This window comes from Eubalaena glacialis, chromosome 18, assembly GCF_028564815.1.
Source record: "Eubalaena glacialis isolate mEubGla1 chromosome 18, mEubGla1.1.hap2.+ XY, whole genome shotgun sequence".
Lineage (NCBI taxonomy): Eukaryota > Metazoa > Chordata > Mammalia > Artiodactyla > Balaenidae > Eubalaena > Eubalaena glacialis.
In genome coordinates, this window is record NC_083733.1 from 63,379,700 (window position 1) to 63,399,200 (window position 19,501).

A 19,501-nucleotide genomic window follows, 5' to 3' on the forward strand; every position below is an offset into this window, starting at 1 on the left:
GGAAACTGAGGCTCGCTTTGGGACCTTGGACGCTTTAATACCTGAGTCATTGCCTTCAATCCCCCGCTCCCAGATGACAGTGTCTCTATTTTCACGTGTAAAAATTGCGGACCAGAGACAGGGATCATCATGACTGGCGGAACAGAGGGGTGGGGAAAGACATCTTTGAGCCCCCACGGTGTACTTGGGCGCTTTTATTTTTATAACTAAATAATTACCTTTAATTATATTAACTCGAGATGGATTATACTGTACCCATTTTACAGGGAGGGTAAAACAGGCTGGACAGAGGCGGTGACTGCAGGGGGACAGGGTTGAGAACAACACTTCAGAGACCAACTGTGTGCTGAGTTCCTTAACCTTTTTAATCCCACAGTAGTCCCCCAAGGAAGGCTGTAGTCTCTAATAGATGGAGAAGCAGGTTGAGAGAATTACCAGTTGGGAGGAGGAAATTGACATCTTTGAAGACCTACTACACGTTGCTCTCAAATCCCCTCTTTAGAATGACAGCAAATGGTCTGGGCTTGAATCCCATTTCTCCCTTTTACTGACTGTATGACTTTGAGCAGTTTACTTCGTTCACCTCTCCATGCCTCAGTTTCCCCATCAGAGAAGTGGAGATTCTGAGATCATTCTATGAATTTGGACAGCTGTTCTAAAAGCAGGAAAACAAACACCCGGCACATGGTAGGTGCGCTTACCACTATTTAGTCCTCAGTTCACTCCTGAGAGGACTGAAGCTCCAGAGCCTAGAAAAACATTTTGTCGTCTTCTTTGGTACTCCTGGTGCTCTCTGTGGATTGTGTGGTCCCATTTCCAGGGTCGGGGAAACTGAAGTTCAACGAGATTAAATGATGTCGTGAGGCATTACTTGTTTAAGCGCTGGTCTGGGCACTTTCTCCCACATCGGCTTATTCATTTCATTGGCCTCAATTCGCGGAGAGGAAAGCCGATGCCCAGAAAGCTTGAGCGGGATGTGAACCCCCGGAGTCCTCAGCCCTCTCTGTCGCGGGTCCTTGACCTTTGCTCGCCAGAAGAAGGAGGGGCCCCTGGCACTGCTGCTGCCGCCGCTGCCGCCCACCTGGCAACAGGCTTATTCCCGCCTCCCGCCATCCCCCTGTCTAGAGCCTTGCAGCTCCAGGACCCGCCCCCTTCCCAAGCCGGGCAGGTGCTGGGTGACATCAGAGCCGGGCTCCCTCCCGGTGACGTGACGTGGCCCCGCCCCGCGCTGGACCGCGGAGGTAGCCGCACCTGAGAGCTCGGAAGAGGACGGGGGATTCCCGTGCCCCCTCCGCATCTTCCCGCTTCCTGTACCAAGCCGGCGCCCCCCAGGTAGCCCCGAGGATCCGCGGTTGAGGGGACAGCTACACGGGCACTTGGGTCTCAGGGAGATGGGGGTTGGGCGCTGGGATTCCGGGATCTGAGGAGAGGGGCTGGGGGCCAGGAATCCCAGGTCTGATTAAGGACGGCTCTGGGAGTCTGGGCTCCTAGGTCTGGAGGGAGGAAGGCACTGGGGCCAGGACTGTGTGTCTGGGAGCCTGAATTTGTGGGTCTTGAAGGAGGAGGGGGCTGGGGACCTGGACTCCTGGGTCTGGGGGCCCAGATTTCCGAGTCTGGAGGCAGAGAGGACCCCTGAATCCAAGCACTAGACTGAGGTCAGAGGGCCAGATGCCAAGGGCCCCAACCCCTACCCCAGGGGCAGATCCCTGGCTCCTTTTCCTTTCCAGCCCAGCAGTTTCTGCCCCTCCCAGGGCAGGTGCTTTCACCTGCGCTGGTGACAGAAATGAGCCCTGGCAAAGGTGTTCCAGCAGGCTAAGGAGGGTGGGGCTGCCAAAGGGGCAGGCCCACTTCATCAGAGCTGTTATCAGCCCTCAGAATCTGGATGTCCCAGGCGTCCTCAGCTCTAGCCCGCCTGCAGTAAGGTGAGGGGGCTCGGACTCATGGGTCCAAGGGAGGAGGGGGCTGAGGGTTCCGATTCCTGGATCCTGGATGAGTAGCCTGCTGGGCCCCCAGACTCCTGAGTCTGGAGGAGGAGGGGGCTGGGGGCCTGGACTCCTGGGTCCAAGGGAGGAGGGACTGGGGGCCCAGATTCCTGGCTCTAGGGAGGGGAAGCATAGGGCTGGGTGATTGCAAAAAACTCCCAAACCCTTCCTGGTCAAAGGCTGCAGGCTGGAGAGGAAGTGGGTGGGGTGAGGGTGGGGGTAAAGTCCCAGGGATGGGACTTGGCTGTGAATGGATCAGGGCCACACGGGAGGCCTGGGGTGAGCCTGGGCAACTTGGGGCCTGGGAAGTGGAGAAATGGTATCCAGCGGTGGGAGAAGCCTGCTGTTTGAGTGCAGGGGCCTTGGGTTTGAGGCCCGAGAGCATCAGGACCAAACGTCACGGGGTGGGCTGGGGGCCTGGGACTGCTGGTGCTGAGGAGAGGGTCTGGGGGAAAGAGGGACATGTGGCCTGGAGCTGAGTTTCCGGGTGAGGGGAAGACAAGAGCCTGATGGGACCAGATTTAGGGATGCCCCAAGAGGAGCTGGGTGTTTGGAGGGACTTCTCCAGGGATATGTCGGAGGTGGGGGGGCCTGGAGGGCAGAGGCAGAAGCACCGAGGTGGGGGAGACAGAACATTGGGGGGTTCCTGTGACAGGGGTGGCAGTGGCCAGGCAGTGATGTGGCCGTTTGAGGCAGTGGGAGGGAATAGAGGCCGACTTTTTTCCTGACCTGTGCTTAGACTGCTGTAGAATTGCCGTAGTCTGTTCACTACTGGTCTGTAGCCCCTTTAAGGGCAGGGAGGGGTCTAGCACAGGCTGGCTCCCCCAGTGCCTCCACTATCAGCTCACAGCTCATCTTGGGTTCTGACTGTCTGAGACTAGAACTGTCCAAGACTAGATCACCCCCAGACCAGGAGCTCCTCAAAGCACGGCCCTGTCTGACTTATCTCTGGGTCCCCAGACTCACTCTGGGCAGAGCCTGGTACTTGAACAGCCTCAGGGAATGTTGAGTGAATGCAGAAGTGAATGAATGGGGCCAGTCTCCCCATTATAAAGAGAAGGAAGTCAGGTCACAGGGAAGGAAGCCACTAACCGAGGGATGAGATTCAGGTCTGTTCTGGGGTACACCAGAGGTGGTCAGGGAACGTGAGTTACAGAAATCAGATTGACACCCTCCTAGGGCTCACATCTATGAGGTCAAGGTCCTCATCACAACACAATCTGACCCCTTTGGTCCCTAATCTTACCTTACCTACCACCCTCTCCGCCTGGATCACCTGGCACCAGCCACACTGGCCTCTCACAATGCCACAGACATACAGGCACACACCTGCCCCAGGGCCTTTGCACGGAACTATTTTCCCAGCCTGGAATGCTTTTCCTCCTGATGTTCCCATGGCCTGCTTCCTTCATCTCCCTCAGATCGTTATTCTGATGCCACATCAAAGAGGCTTTCCCTGGCCACCCCAATTAAAACTTCAGCTCCCCTCAACCCTAACATCTCCTGTTCCCTGCTTCATTTTTCTCCTTGGCATGTATCATCATTTAACATACTATATAATTTACTTATTTATCTTTGAATCCATCTCCTGGGATTAGAGCAGTGCGAACTCATACAAATACAATGCAAGCCAAATGTGTAATTTAAAAATTTCTAGCCACATTAAAAATAAAAAAGTAAAAAGGAACAAGTGACATGAATGTTAATGATATATTTTATTTAACCCAATATATCCAAAATATTATCAGTGCAATATGTCATCAAATGTAAAAAACACGAATGAGCTTTTTGTTGTACTGGCTTTGAAACTGGGTGTGTGCCTTATGCTCAGAACCCACCTCAGTTTGGATTCTCCATTTCAGCTTTCCAGTAGCCTCACAGGGCCATGGCTCCCGAAATAGCCAGAGCAGGGCTAGAATGTAAACACCTTAGGAAGGCAGGGATCTTTTTCTGGCTTGTTTTTGGCTATATGGCTGATGCCTTGAATAGTGCGTGGCTCACAGCTTGCCTTATTAAAGAATTAATTCTTAAAAATTTATTGAAGTATAGTTGGTTTACAATGTGGTATTAATTTCTGCTGTACAGCAAAGTGATTCAGTTATACATATATATATTCTTTTTCATATTCTTTTCCATTATGGTTTATCACAGGATATTGAATATGGGTCCCTGTGCTATACAGTAGGACCTTGTGGCTTATCCATTCTATATATAATAGTTGGCATCTGCTAATCCCAAACTCCCAATCCTTCCCTCCCTCATCCCTCACCCCTTGGCCACCACAAATCTGTTCTCTATGTCTGTGAGCCTGTTTCAGTTTTGTAGATAAGTTCGTTTGTGTCATATTTTAGATTCTACATATAAGTGACATCATATGATATTTGTCTTTGTCTGACTTACTTCACTTAGTATGATAATCTCTAGGTCCATCCATGTTGCTGCCAATGGCATTATTTCATTCTTTTTTTAATGGCTGAGGAGCATTCCACTGTATATATGTACCACATCTTTGTCCATTCATCTGTTGATGGACATTTAGGTTGTTATTAAAGAATTATTGAATCAGGGATTCCCTGGGGGTCCAGTGGTTACGACTCGGAGCTTTCACTGCTGTGGCCAGGGTTCAACCTTGGTCAGGGAATTAAGATCCAATAAGCCACGTAGTGTGGCCACACACATACACACAAACAGAATTATTTAATGCATGAATGGATAGAGAGGTGAATGGGTGGAATGAGTAAAGAAAGATCTGTGGATCCATTTTGCAGACGTGTAAATCGAGGTCCGGTGGAGAAAGGCAGTGGCGACTGCCTGGGGGATCTGGGGTGGGGATGGATCCCCCCCTCCCTGACCCTCGCCCTCTGCTCTCTCCCTGCAGACCATGGCAGCAGTGACCGTGTCGGTGCCCAGGCGGAAGGCACCCCCCAGGCCGGGCCCAGTGCCCGAGGCGGCCCAGCCATTCCTGTTCGCGCCCCGTGGGCCGGGCGTGGGAACTGTGCCTGGGGGCTTGGCCACGTCCCCGCAGGTGGAGTGGACAGCACGACGCCTGGTGTGGGTGCCTTCGGAGTTGCATGGCTTCGAGGCGGCGGCCCTGCGGGACGAGGGCGAGGAAGAAGCCGAGGTGGAGCTGGCGGAGAGCGGGCGGCGGCTGCGGCTGCCGCGGGACCAGATCCAGCGCATGAACCCACCCAAGTTCAGCAAGGCCGAGGACATGGCTGAGCTGACCTGCCTCAATGAGGCCTCCGTGCTGCATAACCTCCGCGAGCGATACTACTCCGGCCTCATCTATGTGAGTGGCCTCCTTCCCCGGGAGGGCGTTGCCTGGGGTGCGGGTCTGGGTGTCAGCACCACAACGTGAACGAACCTGAGGCTATTTATAGTCTTCATCCCATGTCGTATGACTCTGCCTACGCCTACTTGCCAAATGATAAACGATTGCATATCAAGAGTGCCTCAGACCCCACTGGGGGCGTCCTGTAATACTATAGGGTAGATGCTCCTTATTATTTTCCTTAAGTTAAAAAAATTCTGAATCCTCAAATATAACACGTCCAGAGGTTTTGAGAAAGGGATATGGATCTGTAGTGATAATTAATGGGAGCCACTGAGTATGGAAAACTGCATGCCTGGCTCTGTGCATTTGTTTCCTTTCATCTTACAAATAGTAGAGTGTTTTATACCTAAAAGGAAACTGAGGCCCAGAGAGATTTAATAACAATAAAAACTAACATTTATTAAGCATGTACTAGGCACTCTAAAATATATTGTTTCAATACATTTGCACAATTATAAAGCATTTTGTCCCCATTTTACAGATAAAGAAACTGAGGCACGGAAAGGTCAAGTTCCTTGACCAAGGTCACCCAGTTGGACTTGGCAGACGTGGGTAGTCTGGCTCCAGGCCCCACCACTTTGCTATGATGCCTCTTAGGATTAACACGGGTTTGATGATAGTGAGGTCGACTATGGTCTAGTCTCTGTTAAGCATTCACTGTCTCACGTTAAAAGCAAACAGGTGGATTAGGGAAGCAGTTCTTAACTCTGCTTCACGTTAGAATCATGCTAGGAATTTTAAAAAAATACCAACACTCAAGCCCCGCCTCACCCCATTTAAATCAGGCTCTCTGAGGGTGTGACATAGACACTGGTCTTTTTAATAAGCTTCCAGGGTGGTTCTAAGGGACAGCCAAAGCGTTATTCAGAGCAAACAGGATTAGAGAGAGTGACAAGGAATGTGGAGAATAATAATGAGAAATAATGATCGTGGGTGGGTAGCAAATATTTATCAAGCACTTGTGATGTGCCAAGTACTGTTCTAAGTGCTACGTGTGAGTTATCAGCTCACTTCTGGGGCGGAGCTTGTTCTTATCACCTGATGTTTCAGGAATGTTAAGTGACTTGGGTCCCAGGTCACATGGACATGAAGGATTTGAACCCAGGCAGCTGGCCCCAGAGTCATGCTCCGAACACCAGCTTAGAGGGCTGGGGTCTCACTACCTTACTCATTTCAACTGACCCCACAAGAAAAACTACAAAATACCTCGCTAAAACCCTAAAACGAAAAGTGCTGGTTTTATATTTTTTTAAAAACCACAAAACTTTAATGAGAGTAATAAAAGAATATTTCAATAAATGATGAGATGTATCAAAAAATAAAGATAAATAAACTGGCCCCAGTATCCACCCCATTAAGGGTCACAAGCACAAGATTAGAATATTTTTTATGAAATCTGATTCCTGTTTGGGGAGGAGACTGAGGTTGTGAGAGGGCCAGTGGCTGGCTCAGGGGCCCTCAGCTTTTGGTGGCAGGGGTGGGATTTGAACTGAGGGCTGTCTGGCCCTGGATGGAGGTGGCAGCTTCTCCAGGCTGTATTGGGCCCTTATGATTCCTCACTAGCCTTTGCGAGTCCTGGGAAAGAGACCTCTGTCCAGGCCACTCCCCTGGACCTCACCAAAGACAAGGGATCAGAGGGGCACCCAAAACACTGAGCCACCTTTTTCCTGTTAATAAACACTCTGAACCCTCACGGCAACTTTGTAAGGTATCTCCTATCATCCCCATTCTGCAGGTGGGGACACTGAGCCTCAGAGAGGGGCCAGGATTTGGACAAAGCCCCACCAGCTACAAACCAGCTTAACTGGGATTTGAACCCAGGCCATCTGACTCCAGACCCTACATCCTATCCACTGCATTAGGAAGATTATTGAGAAAGTTCAGGGGAAAAAATGGTAAGGCCTGAGCTAAGGCTATGGCCCGAGAGCCAGAGAATTGGGACCTGACAAATGAAAGTGAGATGGAAGATTCTAGAAGCCCAGACAGGAAGCAAATAGGGCCATAACAATAATCATTAGCAATTAGTGAGGGCCTGCTTTCTCCATCAGGAGCTGTTCTAAACTTCTTTCCAATATGATCTGTTGACCCCCCTCTCCACATAAGGCTGTGAGGTAGGGGTTATCACCTCCTTTGTCCACGGCTTGGAGAGGAGAAGCCATTAGCCCAGGAGTAGCTAACAGCTAACATATTAAGCACACACAGGGAGCTCCCTGGAGGTCCAGTGGTTAAGACGGCAGTGGCAGCGCAGGTTTGATCCCTGGTCGGAGAACTAAGATCCTCGCATGCCGCGCGGCAAATAGATAGATAGATAGATAGATAGATAGATAGATAGCATGCACAGGGCTCCAGGGCCCACGCTGAGCCCTGTACTTGCAACAGGAACTTGTGGATGGCTCCCAGCAGCCCTCTGTGGAAGCGCTGTTCCCGTCCCTGTGTGATGAGAAAATGGGACCCAGAAAAGTTAAGGTGCTTGCTCAGGCCCCGCAGCTAGAAGATTCGATTCAACCTCCACCCTGTTCGTCCTCGGGCCCTGCTTAATAAATACTAACTGGCCAACTGGTGATGGGAAAGATAGCGCTTCCCAGTGCAAGGAGTGGGGGGCGGCCGGGGTTCTAGAAACCCAGTTTCTGTCGCTAATAGGCTATTTGGCCTTGAGTGGCTCAAGGTCTCGGTCCCTTCACTGGGATGCTCGGGGCAGGAAGGGAACCCATCTGCCGGGCACTGGCCATGTTCTCTGCTCCGTGAGGCACTGGAAGATGCGTGGTGGCGTGCCACTCTCAGAATCCTTCTAGACTGTGGGGGGGTTACAGCTCCATCTTACCAGGACTGGCAACTGAGGCTCAGAGAGGGCAAGCCCCTCGTGCTAAGTCACACAGGGCTCGGAACTCAGGATGACGTGGCATCCAAGTCTGAGTGAACTCTTAGCTTTCAGGTGGGATGGGAACGTGAGCGTCTTGGGACCCATGACTGGAGTGCCTTTTATGGGGCCCCGCCTTGGGCTGGCTGGTTTTTATTCATTATCGTCCTTAATCCCCACAGCCTCTGTAATGAGATGGGGAGGGTTTCTCAGGGAGAAAACCGAGACTGTGGGGAGAGTCACGGGGCTGAGGAGAGGGGGAGGCAGGGAGTTGCACCCGGTGGGTCTGCCTTCAGAGCCCCGAGGGCTGGGGCAGCCACCCCAGACCCTTCCAGCCAGGTTTTCCGCACCTGTGCCCCAGCCACTCAGGTGTCCCCAACCCTCTCTAGGCACACCAGCCTCTGCCCTTTGCCCCCTGGCCTTGGCAGCCAGCTCAGGTTCCATCTGGGGTGTCGCCCTGGCCAGAAGGTATGGTTGGCAGGAGGGGGCTGAGATGGGGAGTGGCACGGGTCGGGGAGGCTCCTCTGTCAGCCAGGAGTGGGGGTTTGGGCGCCAGCAGCCATGAGATACCCTCCCTGGGAATGTGGTCCGGCAGCCCTGCCCTCGAGAGCTCCTGGGAGCTGCTGGCAGGGAGGGCAGACACCCAGCAAACCGGTTGTTCTGCTCCGGACTGGCCGCCCACCCTCCCATCCTTAAAAGCTTGGCACCTGGGAGCCGGGCAGCCTGTGGTGGCCACACCCTCGCTCTGCTTGAGAAGCTCTAGCCATCTGGAAGCTTAAAGCAGTTCTGCTACCAACCAACAAGTAACCGGCTAGCCATTTAACTAGCTAAGTAGCTAACTAGCTGGCTAAGTAGCTAGCTGGTTTCATAGTTAACTAGCTAAGCCCCTAAGCAGCTAACTCTCTGCTGGATTAGCTAGCTTAGTCCAGCTAACTTAGCTAGTTAGCTCTCTGGGTTGGTTTAGCTAGGTGATCAGCTAGCTCTCTAGCTGTCTAACTGCCTCTATCCATCCTAAGTGCGTCTTGTCTACCCGAGGCTCTGTCCAAGCTGGAACAGTTCTTAAACCGTTACAGGGTCCTGCACTCAGGCCCAACAGCTGTGTGGACAAATTCAGGGTGTCCATGAACTTGGATGCAAAAAAAAAAATTACATCTTTGTTTTCACTCACCTTGAGAACCTGTTTAGCATTTCCTCCAATAATAAGGAACCACCAAGACGGTCGTGGAAGCAGGTCCTGTGAGTCTGTTATGAACAGAAGCTGCAGACATGCTCTTGTCGTGTTTCAGCTGCTGCAGATACTGGGAGCACCCTTCCAGAAATATTCTATGTGTATTCAAGCAAATTCATAAAAATATTCTTCTTGCACCCCTTTCAATGCAAACAGTTCTTACCTTGTCTCCTTTCCGTGATAATGTTTTGGAGATAGTTCTCTACCTGTATACAGTACACCGAAAGCATCATAGGAATCCATTGTATGACCATGCATCCAGATTGTCTCCAGTCTTTCGCTGTTTTAAAAATGATGCTACAGATGAACTGGCACATGGTCCTTTCATGCATGTGCGAGTTCAAGCAGTGACAGGGCTACAGAGCCTACATTCTCTCTCTGTGTGTGAATCCTCATCCGTACAGCACCTTTGTGCAATTTGGAAAATCTACATTGTCGTGGTGTGAATGGCAGCCCCTTCGCCAGATGTCCTTGTGCAGTGCACAACCTGCCCAGCTGTACACGGCAGCCCCATGCTGCCCTCTGGGCCACAGGCAGGCGGCTAGCTGAGGCCCTCTCCTTCTTGCCCACTGCAGACCTACTCCGGCCTTTTCTGTGTGGTCATCAACCCGTACAAGCAGCTTCCCATCTATACGGAGGCGATTGTGGAGATGTACCGGGGCAAAAAGCGCCACGAAGTGCCGCCCCACGTGTACGCAGTGACTGAGGGGGCCTACCGAAGCATGCTCCAGGGTGAGTGCGGGGCTTGGGCTGCTGGAGGTGCCTCTTCAGTGGGGACTGGGCTGGGGGTCAGGATCAGATGACAGGTCAAGGATTTCAGACACTGTGAGGCTTCTTTGTGGGGCAGGAGGTAACACAAATGGAGGGCCAAGTGGGCAAGGCTCTGGGTCCTACCAGACAGGCCCCTTTTTATCTGTCTCTCTGCTCACCCCTTCCCTCAACAAGTCTCATTTGGGACCTCACTGTTGCCAGCTCTTGCAAAAATTCCTCTTGAAACAGTGATTCTTAAGAGTGTTCATTCATTCATCATTTATACTGTTGACATGATCTACATTGTCATGGGTGAATGGCTGCCCCTTAGACGATGGGCAGCATGGGGTCGCTGTGTACAGCTGGGCAGGCTGAGCACTGCACAAGGATGTTCGTCAGAGGGGCTGCCATTCACCCCATGACAATGTCGATCAGTTCTGCCAAAATTCCATAGTTCCCATGTAGTATTCATATTACACTCATTAGATATTTATTATGTATACATACATACATATATATATATAAAATACCTGCAAATACCTGCATTATGCACTCAAACATTTATATATAATGTTTTTATAGTCACATTATAAATTTGTATTTAGTCAGAGGTAACATTTTATTTGGTTATATAATCTGTTACATATTTTTTATACTAGTTAATATAACTTAGGAATAAACGTTCAAGAAAATAAGAGTGAGTGCCTACTCTGGGTCAAGCACTTTTCAGGGATGAACACATTTAACGTCACAGCCACCCTATGAAGGAGGTGTGCTCGTTATCCCTGGTTGCCAGATGGGGAAACTGAGGCACAGAGCAGCACACGCACTGCCCACCGTCCCACTGGTGGGTCATTGGCTGAGGTAGGATTCGAACCCAAGGCCCCCAGCTGCTGCTTGCGTGTAGGTCACACTGTGTATCATGTCCTCATCCTGGGCTGGGCACTGTGAGTTTTGACATGTGACCCTCCTGTATTCTAATACCTGACCCCGACTCAGCCTCTTGCTTGCTGTGTAACCCTGGGAAAGTGGCTGTCCCTCTCTGAGCCTCAGTTTCTTTTTTTTCTTTTTTTTGGCCACACCATGAGGCTTGCAGGATCTTAGTTCCCCGACCAGGGATTGAACATGGGCCCCAGCACTGAAAGTGCCAAGTCCTAACCACGGGACCACCAACGAATTCCCCCTAAGCTTCAGTTTCCTCAACCTGTAAAATGGAGACAATAAACTCCAACTGAACAGAATGTAATTCATTCAAGAAACTTCAATTTGAGCCCCTACCATGTTCCTCCTTGTGCTGAGCATGTGAAGTTCAAAGGCATGAGAGCAAGATTCTGGATCCCAGGTTCAGCCCTGGATACAAAACAGGCCACAAAACTGTATTATATACTAGCTGGTATATTAAAAAAAAATTGTTTTTGAAGATTTTCTCTGAGTTCTGACTATGGCCCTGTGAGGTAGGGGCTGTTTTTTTTTTCTGGCTACGCGGTGCAGCTTGCGGGATCTTAGTTCCCCGACCAGGGATCAAACCCAGGCCCCTGAAGTGAAAGCACCAAGTCCTAACCACTCTGCGCCATTTTTCAGATGGGGAAAGTAAGGCACAGAAGACCTCAGAGACTGACGCAAGGTCACACAGCAAGGCGGGGAGGTGGCTGAGCCTTAAACCCATGTCCATAGGGCTCCCAAACCAGGCTGCTAACTCTGAGGCCCTATTGAATGCAGCCCTGTCTCTGGCTTAAAACCACCCAGAGACCTCCTGCCCTCCTTAAAAACCATCCAGACCCTTTAATCGTGGTCTCCACACCCATCTGCATCATCTCCAGCTCTGCCCCCTCCCCCAGCCTCACTGGCCTCCTTGCTGTCTCTCAAACATCTCCAACTTGGTCCCACCACAGGACCTTTGCACTGGTTGTGCCCTCTGCCTGGAATGCTCTTTCCCTGCTTCCTCGTCCTTTAGGGCTGAGCTGAAATAGCACCTCTTCTGAGACGCCTTCTGGCCCTCGACCCCTCCCCTCAGTCACTTCTTATGACTTTAGACCAGGGCTTCTCAATCCTGGCTCTGTTGACATTTGGGGCTGGATGATTCTTTGGAGTTGGGGGTTGTCCTGTGCATCATAGGATATTAAGCAGCATCCCTGGGCTCTACCACTAAAGCTTGTAGGACAACCCTCCCAGGTTGTGACAACCAAAAATGTCTCCAGACATTGCCAACTGTCAAATCTTCATTTTTAGTTTATGGGGTTTTGTTGTTGTTGTTTTGTTTGTTTGTTTGTTTTGCTGTGCTGCATGGCTTGCGGGGATTTCAGTTCCCAGACCAGGGATTGAACCCCGGCCACGGCAGTGAAAGCCCAGAGTCCTAATCACTAGGCCACCAGGGAACTCCCCTAGTTTATGTGCTTTTATCCCCCACTCAAGCGGATGCTCCATGAGGGCAGGGACCTTGCAAATTCCCACTGCCCTCAGTGTCTGACACTTAGTAGGTGGTCAGTGTGCATTTGTTGAAGGGTTGTGTCGGGCCCAGGGTGAGCGCAGGAGGAGATGGTGGGGACTGAGCTGTGCTCTCTGCCCTCAAGTTGGGCGGATGACCCACCAATGTGCCACCAGTCACCATAACTACCATTCTGTGGCCTGTTTTCTATTAGAGGCTGAGCCTGGGGTCCAGGATCTCACTCTCATGTCTCTGAATTTAACACACTCAGCACAAGGCAGCACACGGTAGGGGCTCAAACTGAAGTTTGTTGAATGAATCACATTCTGTTCAGTTGGAGTTTGTTGTCTCCATTTTACAGGTGAGGACACAGGCTCAGAGAGGGGTAGCTGCTTTCCCGGGGTCACACAGCAAATGAGAGGTTGAGTTAGGGTTAGGTATTAGAATCTAGGAGGGTTACATGTCAAAATCCAAGCTTTTCCTTAGCCCTTGGGAAGGATTTTGAAAAGAGAGTAGCCAGTGTCTCGCTGGAGAAATCCTCCCAGGTGACACATCCCCCTCTGTCCCCTACAGATCGTGAGGATCAGTCCATTCTCTGCACGTGAGTAATCCTGAAGGACTTCCTGGAGGAAGCGGGGTCCCGGCTGGGCGTGGCTCTGCTTGGAATGGGCGGGGCTTACCTTGGAACATTGCTGACCCTTTTTATTTCCCTTTGTGCCCCCCCTTAGCGGGGAGTCTGGGGCTGGGAAGACAGAAAACACCAAGAAAGTCATCCAGTACCTCGCCCACGTGGCATCATCGCCAAAGGGCAGGAAGGAGCCGGGTGTCCCGGTAAGTTTCCTGCCTTGGGACGTACTCTGGACCCTGCCACCAGCAAGGCCCCCTCCATCTCAGGTTCTGCTTCCCCCCATAACTAACTCCCTGCTTCCCTCATGGAGGGACACAGTTGTGGGCCTTCTCCTGGCTGCCCATGCCCACTGCGTCCCTACTGTGTGCCTGATGTAGTGCTGGGAGCAGAGGCAGGGTAGACACAAAAATGTGAAGGCCAGTCCTTGGCCTCATTGGCCCTTGGAACAGCGCCTGGCGCACAGTAGGTGCTTACATTCCAGAGCATCCACTGTGTGTCAGGCCTGTTTAGGTTCTGGCAATGCCCAGGTTTACTCTATAAGTGGGCATTTATATAGTACTAGTCCCTTTGCTTCTATTACTGTAACACTCCAGTGAGGTGGGTGTGGTCTTCCTGCGTTAAAGACGGGAAACCAAAGTCACAGCTGGGGTGAGTTGGTTGTCCGAGGCCACACACCCAGGAAGGGCTAGGCTGGATTCAAGCCCTGGGTGCTGCGGGTACCCCCCCGACGCCACCCCACTCCACATGGCCAGTTTCCCCAGCCCCTCGTCTCTCCGCCTCACCCCACCCACCACCTGAGACCACCAGTTCACCTGTGTGTCTGTCCACGTTCCATGTGCTGTGTCCTGGTCCGTGTCCCGGTCCGTGTCTCGTGTCCTGTGACTTCCTCAGGCCTCCACCAGCACCGTGTCTTATGTGAGTAGTGGGGAATCACCTCGAGTCCTGTCACCCCTAATACCACCTGGGTCACCCCAAACCACAGTCTTCCTGGCAGACAGGGTCCCCTCAGGCACTGATGGTCACCCCTGCCAGGAAGCCACATTGCCACTTATGGCAGTCCTGCTGTGTGCACGCCCAGCCCCACACTGTCATTTCACACAACCCTACTGTGTGCACACAGGCCCCCCCCACTCCACTGTTGCTTATGGCAGCCCTACTGCATGCACACACCTAGGGCCCATGCTGCCATTTAGTGTGGTCCTACCGCACATGTGCAGACCCCAACCACACAGCCGTTTCTGTTAGCCCTACTGTGTCTGTGCAGACTGACCACAGATCCCAATGTGAAACAACCCAGAGGCCAAAACTACCATTTATTGTTGATCTGCTAAATATATGTAGACAGAGCCCACAGACACCACGAGTTCACACAACCCACAGACCCACACTGACAGTTATGGTAGGCCTAATGTGTACACCCAGCTCAGGCTAGTGTCTGAGGGCTCACAGGGCATTTAAAGAAATAGTTGGTGTCTTTGAGAGCCTGGCTAGGAAAGAGGGGAAGGGGATTGCTGTTGACTGAGCACCTACTATGTTCCTGGCTCTGACACCGAGGTGGCTGTAGGGAAGTTCAGAATAAGATCCCTACCCATGGGGGTGGGGGGAGGGATAAATTGGGAGTAGGGGATGAAAAGATGCACATTACCATATATAAAATAGATAAACAACAAAGATTTACTGTATAGAACAGGGAACTATATTTAATATCTTGTAATGAACTATAATGGATAAGAATCGGAAAAAGAAGAATATAGGTATATACATATATATGTATAACCGTATCATTTTGCTGTATACCTGAGACTAACACAATATTATAAATCAACTATACTTCAATTTTAAAAAAAGGTTCCTGTCTTAAATAAATAAATAAGTAAATAATCCCCACCCATGGATCAGCCTGACTGGGGGAGGAAACTACCAAACTGCCAAACAGTTTGAAGCACTTTACTTAGATGGTATAGATTTTTCTTTAATTCTACAAGTGATACATGAGTACATATTCACTGTAACAACAGCAACAACAACAAAAATCAGATAAAGTGAAATTCCTCTTTCCTTCTCTCAGTCCTCCTTCCTTGGAGTGTCTTATGCTGTTGACAGTTTGGTGTGTATCCTTGCAGACCTTTCTCTAAATGTTTACAGACATGTGTCTATCCTTATAGAAATAGGAGTCTTGTTTTGTGGTGTGCTTTTCCCTCAATTTATTTTTTATTAATGGGATCACACTGTAGGTATTTTCCTGCAACTTGCTTTTTGTTTTGTTTTGTTTCCACTAACAACGTATCCTGGAGATGTTTCCTCAGATGTTTCCTCGTTCCCTTCACAGTAGACTGAAGGGCAAGACCCAGATGCGGGAAAGCGGGCACACACCTGGACACACAAAGGCCCTTCACACACAGACACTCAGCCAACTGTGACACAGACCCACCCCCCCTTACAGCTGGGCCAACCCCCCTCCCCCAGCTGACGCGCCATCCCCCGCGCCCCTGCAGGGTGAGCTGGAGCGGCAGCTTCTTCAGGCTAACCCCATCCTGGAGGCCTTTGGCAATGCCAAGACAGTAAAGAATGACAACTCCTCCCGATTCGTGAGTGCTGGGGGAGGGCGGTGCCTGGGCCTGAGTCAGTGAAACAGGAGCTGGGAGTTCAGGAGGATGGTGGAGGGGAGGCAGGATGTGTGGGTTTGTTGAAGGAGGAGGGGCCTGGGGGCCGTGGCTCCTAGGTCTGAGGGATGAAAGAGCTGGGGACCTGGGTCCCGAGGAAAGAAGTCAAAGGGGCCTGGACCTTGAATTCCCCTGGGAACTGCCCCCCGAACTGGAACCTCATGATTGGAGTGGGGTTCAGTGGAGGGAGAAAGCAAGAGGCAGCCCTGGCTCTGGGAGGGGTGAGTGTGGGTTGGCGGTGCTCTCTAGGCCCGTGGGATCCTTGGCTAAGTCCCTCCACCCGCTTCCCTCGCAGGGCAAATTCATCCGCATCAACTTCGACGTTGCCGGGTACATCGTGGGCGCCAACATCGAGACTTGTATCCTCTCACCAGCCGGAGGGGTGCCTGGTGGAGGGGACGAGGGGTGGCAGCCAAGGAGGGTGGCTCTTGGGATCTCACCACTTACGGAAAACAGGCGTCCACACTCGCCGGGAACCCTGGCTCCCTGCAGCTCAGAAACTGTGCCTCAGTTTCCCCCTCTGCAGAAGGGGAAGGATCCTAGAACCTCAGGAAGGGGCAGAGGCAGCATCTCCACATGAAGGGAGGAGGGCAGGGCCTCCCGGAGCTTTTAGGAGAAGGCCAGCCCAGCCTCGCTATGGGGCGGAGGGTCGGCTATGACTTAACCATAGAGAAAGGTCACGAGCGCAGGCAGCAAAAGGGGAGGGCGTGTGGGGCTGAGTGAGGGGGGGCGGGCAGCGCCAGCTTCCAGAGGCCTTGCCCCGTGGAGTCACACGGGACATACTTAATTCCCAGGTATGCCAACACGTGTGAAATGTTTTCTACCAGGCACGCTCATCAGAGACTCCGCGCCCAGGGTTTTCACTGGGGGCTGATCACATAGGCACTGTCTCCCTGGCACATACCCAAATTCCAGAGTTCCCGAAGGAAAGCGGGTGTTCAGAAGAAACCATGTTGTTTTGCACAAACAGTTTAGGTGCAGGGAGCCCCTCCTATCAGCCAAGGAAGGCTGGGAACCCTCCCGAAATCCAGATTCCCAGACACCAGCCAGAGGCAGGCCTTGCAAGCTGGCTGACTCAGGCCAGCTGTGTCGAACCTTTCCCACACATGCTCGGTAGGAATTTAAAAGATAAAACCAGAAGCTCCAGGAGTGCAGAGCTTAAGAGAACGAGAGAAGAAATCACACCCACCCGCGTTCGAATCCCAGCTCTGCCACTTTGAGGCTCTTGAGCACGTGATTTGACCTCTCCGGGCTTCAGTTTCTCCCTCTGTAGAAGGGGACGGATCGTTGAACCTACCCTGGAAGGGTCTGAAGTGAGGCAGGTTCTTAGCATGGCCCCTGCCACATGGTAAGCACTCAAGCATGAGCTATCTGGGAATTCCCTGGCAGTCCAGTGGTTAGGACTCGGCGCTTTCACTGCCGAGGGCCCGGGTTCAATCCCTGCCTGGCTGGGGAACTAAGATCCCACAAGCCGTGTGGCACGGTCAAAAAAAAAAAAAAAAAAAAAAAGAATGAGCTATCATTATTAGAAACGAATGATTAAGTTAGCACTGTCCTTATAATGTTAATATTGTTAATAATTATTCATTGCAATGTGGATGATAGTCATAACAAATCATATCCCCATCCCCAGGGTATCTAAGCTCACTGTTCCCCCCGGTAATCTGGGGGAGGGTTGAGAAGCAGTGTGTCGGTGAAGGGTTTTTCCTAAGAGGGCTTAGGGAGTAAGGAAACAGGGATCTCGCTGTCAAGCAGCTGGGCCCCATGGACTCTCCTGCCACCTGGTAACTTCTTCCTTGGGCTCGAGGCCTCATGTCCCCTGCTGCCACCAGCTCCTGATCCCCACCGTTCCTGCGGCCCATCACCCCTCTGCATCACGGTTGCTGCTCACACAACTCCTTAGAGCTCACGGCTCTCCCTGCCCCATCCATCCTGCCATCCCAGGCCTCCACGGACCCCGGGAGTCTTCTCTGCCTGCTTCCAAACGCTAACTTTCTCCCATCCACACTCCCCATCCAGTTGGGGCTGCCCCCACCAGGCACGGCTGTCCTGCCTGGCTGTCTCTGCCTCGGGGCCGATGACCAGCCTGTGGTCATTGGTGCTCGCGGGGCAGGTGCCACCCCCGGGGTCAAACAGATGGATCCCGGGCTTGGCCTGACCCCTCACACCCGCATCAGCATGTCCAACATTTCTTGAGGGTTTACTGCGTGCCTGGCAGTGTCTTGAGAACTCTCCATAGGTTAACTCAGTTCCTCGTCTCTGTAACCCTGTGAGGCAGATGCTGTTATCATCCCATTTCACAGAAGAGGAAAACGAGGCTCGGGGCTGTCATCACCCAGGGTTGCACAGGTCATGCATGCTCCCTTCACCCCACCTTGCCCTGTGGGACCTCCTCCATGGGTCCGCCCCGTCTCACCCAAGCAGGTTAGCGCCCCAGGGTTTTGGGTCAATGGTTTGCAGTCCATCTTGGGCGAGGCTTCCCAAGCCAGGTCCTGCATTATGACAGTTGTGCAAAATATGTGCTCGGTGGTCCATGAGTGTAGGACACAGATGGCTACACCAATTATCAGGTGTTTTATTTTCCTTTAAGGCGTCTCGCCAATTTTCAGTGTGTAAACGTGCCACGTGGCTTTCGCAGAAGGGAGAAGCTGAGAGCCTCAGTAGTCATACGGGGAAACTGAGGCTGAGAGGGTCATGGCAGCAGGAGGTATTCTTATCCTTGGTAATGAAAAACCAGGCACAGCTCCAGTGTTTGACACATAATAACTCATTTACCCCGACAGCACCTCATAGACTCATGGACGGGTGTTAGTACCGGGCCCCTTGCACAGATGAGGAAACTAAGGCTCGAGGCTTAAGTGACACATGTCCAAAGCCACTGGTCCAGTTAGCGACCAGGTCGCCGGCCGGGGCTATGAGTGACTCCACTGTTCCATGGGATAGCAGGGGGGTCCCCTCCATGCGGCACCTTGACTCACCCCCCACCCAGACCTGCTGGAGAAGTCGAGGGCCATCCGCCAGGCCAAGGACGAATGCAGTTTCCACATCTTCTACCAGCTGCTGGGAGGCGCCGGGGAGCAGCTCAAGGGTTAGTGTCCGATGGCTCCCCACCCCTCCCCGGGGTCTGGGTGGTAGCTGCGTGTGGACCCCCCAGGGCGGAGGACATGGGAGGCACTAACCTTTGTCAAGCACCTGCTTTGTGTCAGGCTCCTGCTGGGTGGTGGATTCTCTCGCCTCCCGGATCCCACCGCCCCTGGTTTCTGCCGCCTCTCGACTCCTGCCATCCCCAGACTCTGCTGCCCTCTGGTTCCCGCTGTCTCCCGGGTCTTGCTCATGCCGGCTACGTGGCTGCGTGTCTCCTGCCCACACTCACTTCTCTCCTGAAACTCCGGGGCTCTGCTTACTCCAGCGGGTGCTGTAACAACTCCAGCTTTGCCGTCTCGTGGTTCCCGATGATGGTGGTTTGCATGGCTTGTAGGCTCCTGCTGCCTCATGGCTCCTGCGTGAGACTCCTTCTGTCTCCTGCTCGGCGCTCCTCCAGCCCTCTGGCTGTGGAAACGCCCCAAGGCTGTCTCCTCTACGGTGGCTGCGCTGCCCTGTGGCTCCCTGCCATTCTGGCTTCTTCCACCCCGTA

The 19,501-nt window shown here is 52.2% G+C and overlaps 1 protein-coding gene across 3 annotated transcripts in view; it reads left to right on the top strand.

Moving 5' to 3' along the window:
• Positions 1-1,240: 1,240 nt before the first annotated feature.
• The window catches only part of MYH14 (myosin heavy chain 14), a 91,956-nt gene continuing 73,695 nt past the window's right edge, over positions 1,241-19,501 (top strand). For 2 of the 3 annotated variants that reach the window (XM_061173733.1, XM_061173735.1), the window contains exons 1-9: positions 1,241-1,332; positions 4,861-5,271; positions 9,977-10,133; positions 13,150-13,177; positions 13,305-13,407; positions 14,096-14,119; positions 15,700-15,792; positions 16,163-16,226; positions 18,857-18,955. In XM_061173733.1, coding sequence (XP_061029716.1) covers positions 4,864-5,271; positions 9,977-10,133; positions 13,150-13,177; positions 13,305-13,407; positions 14,096-14,119; positions 15,700-15,792; positions 16,163-16,226; positions 18,857-18,955 — 976 coding nt within the window. In that variant the 5' untranslated portion in view covers positions 1,241-1,332; positions 4,861-4,863. The remainder of the gene's footprint in view (positions 1,333-4,860; positions 5,272-9,976; positions 10,134-13,149; positions 13,178-13,304; positions 13,408-14,095; positions 14,120-15,699; positions 15,793-16,162; positions 16,227-18,856; positions 18,956-19,501) is intronic. The other variant, XM_061173734.1, reaches the window with a different exon arrangement.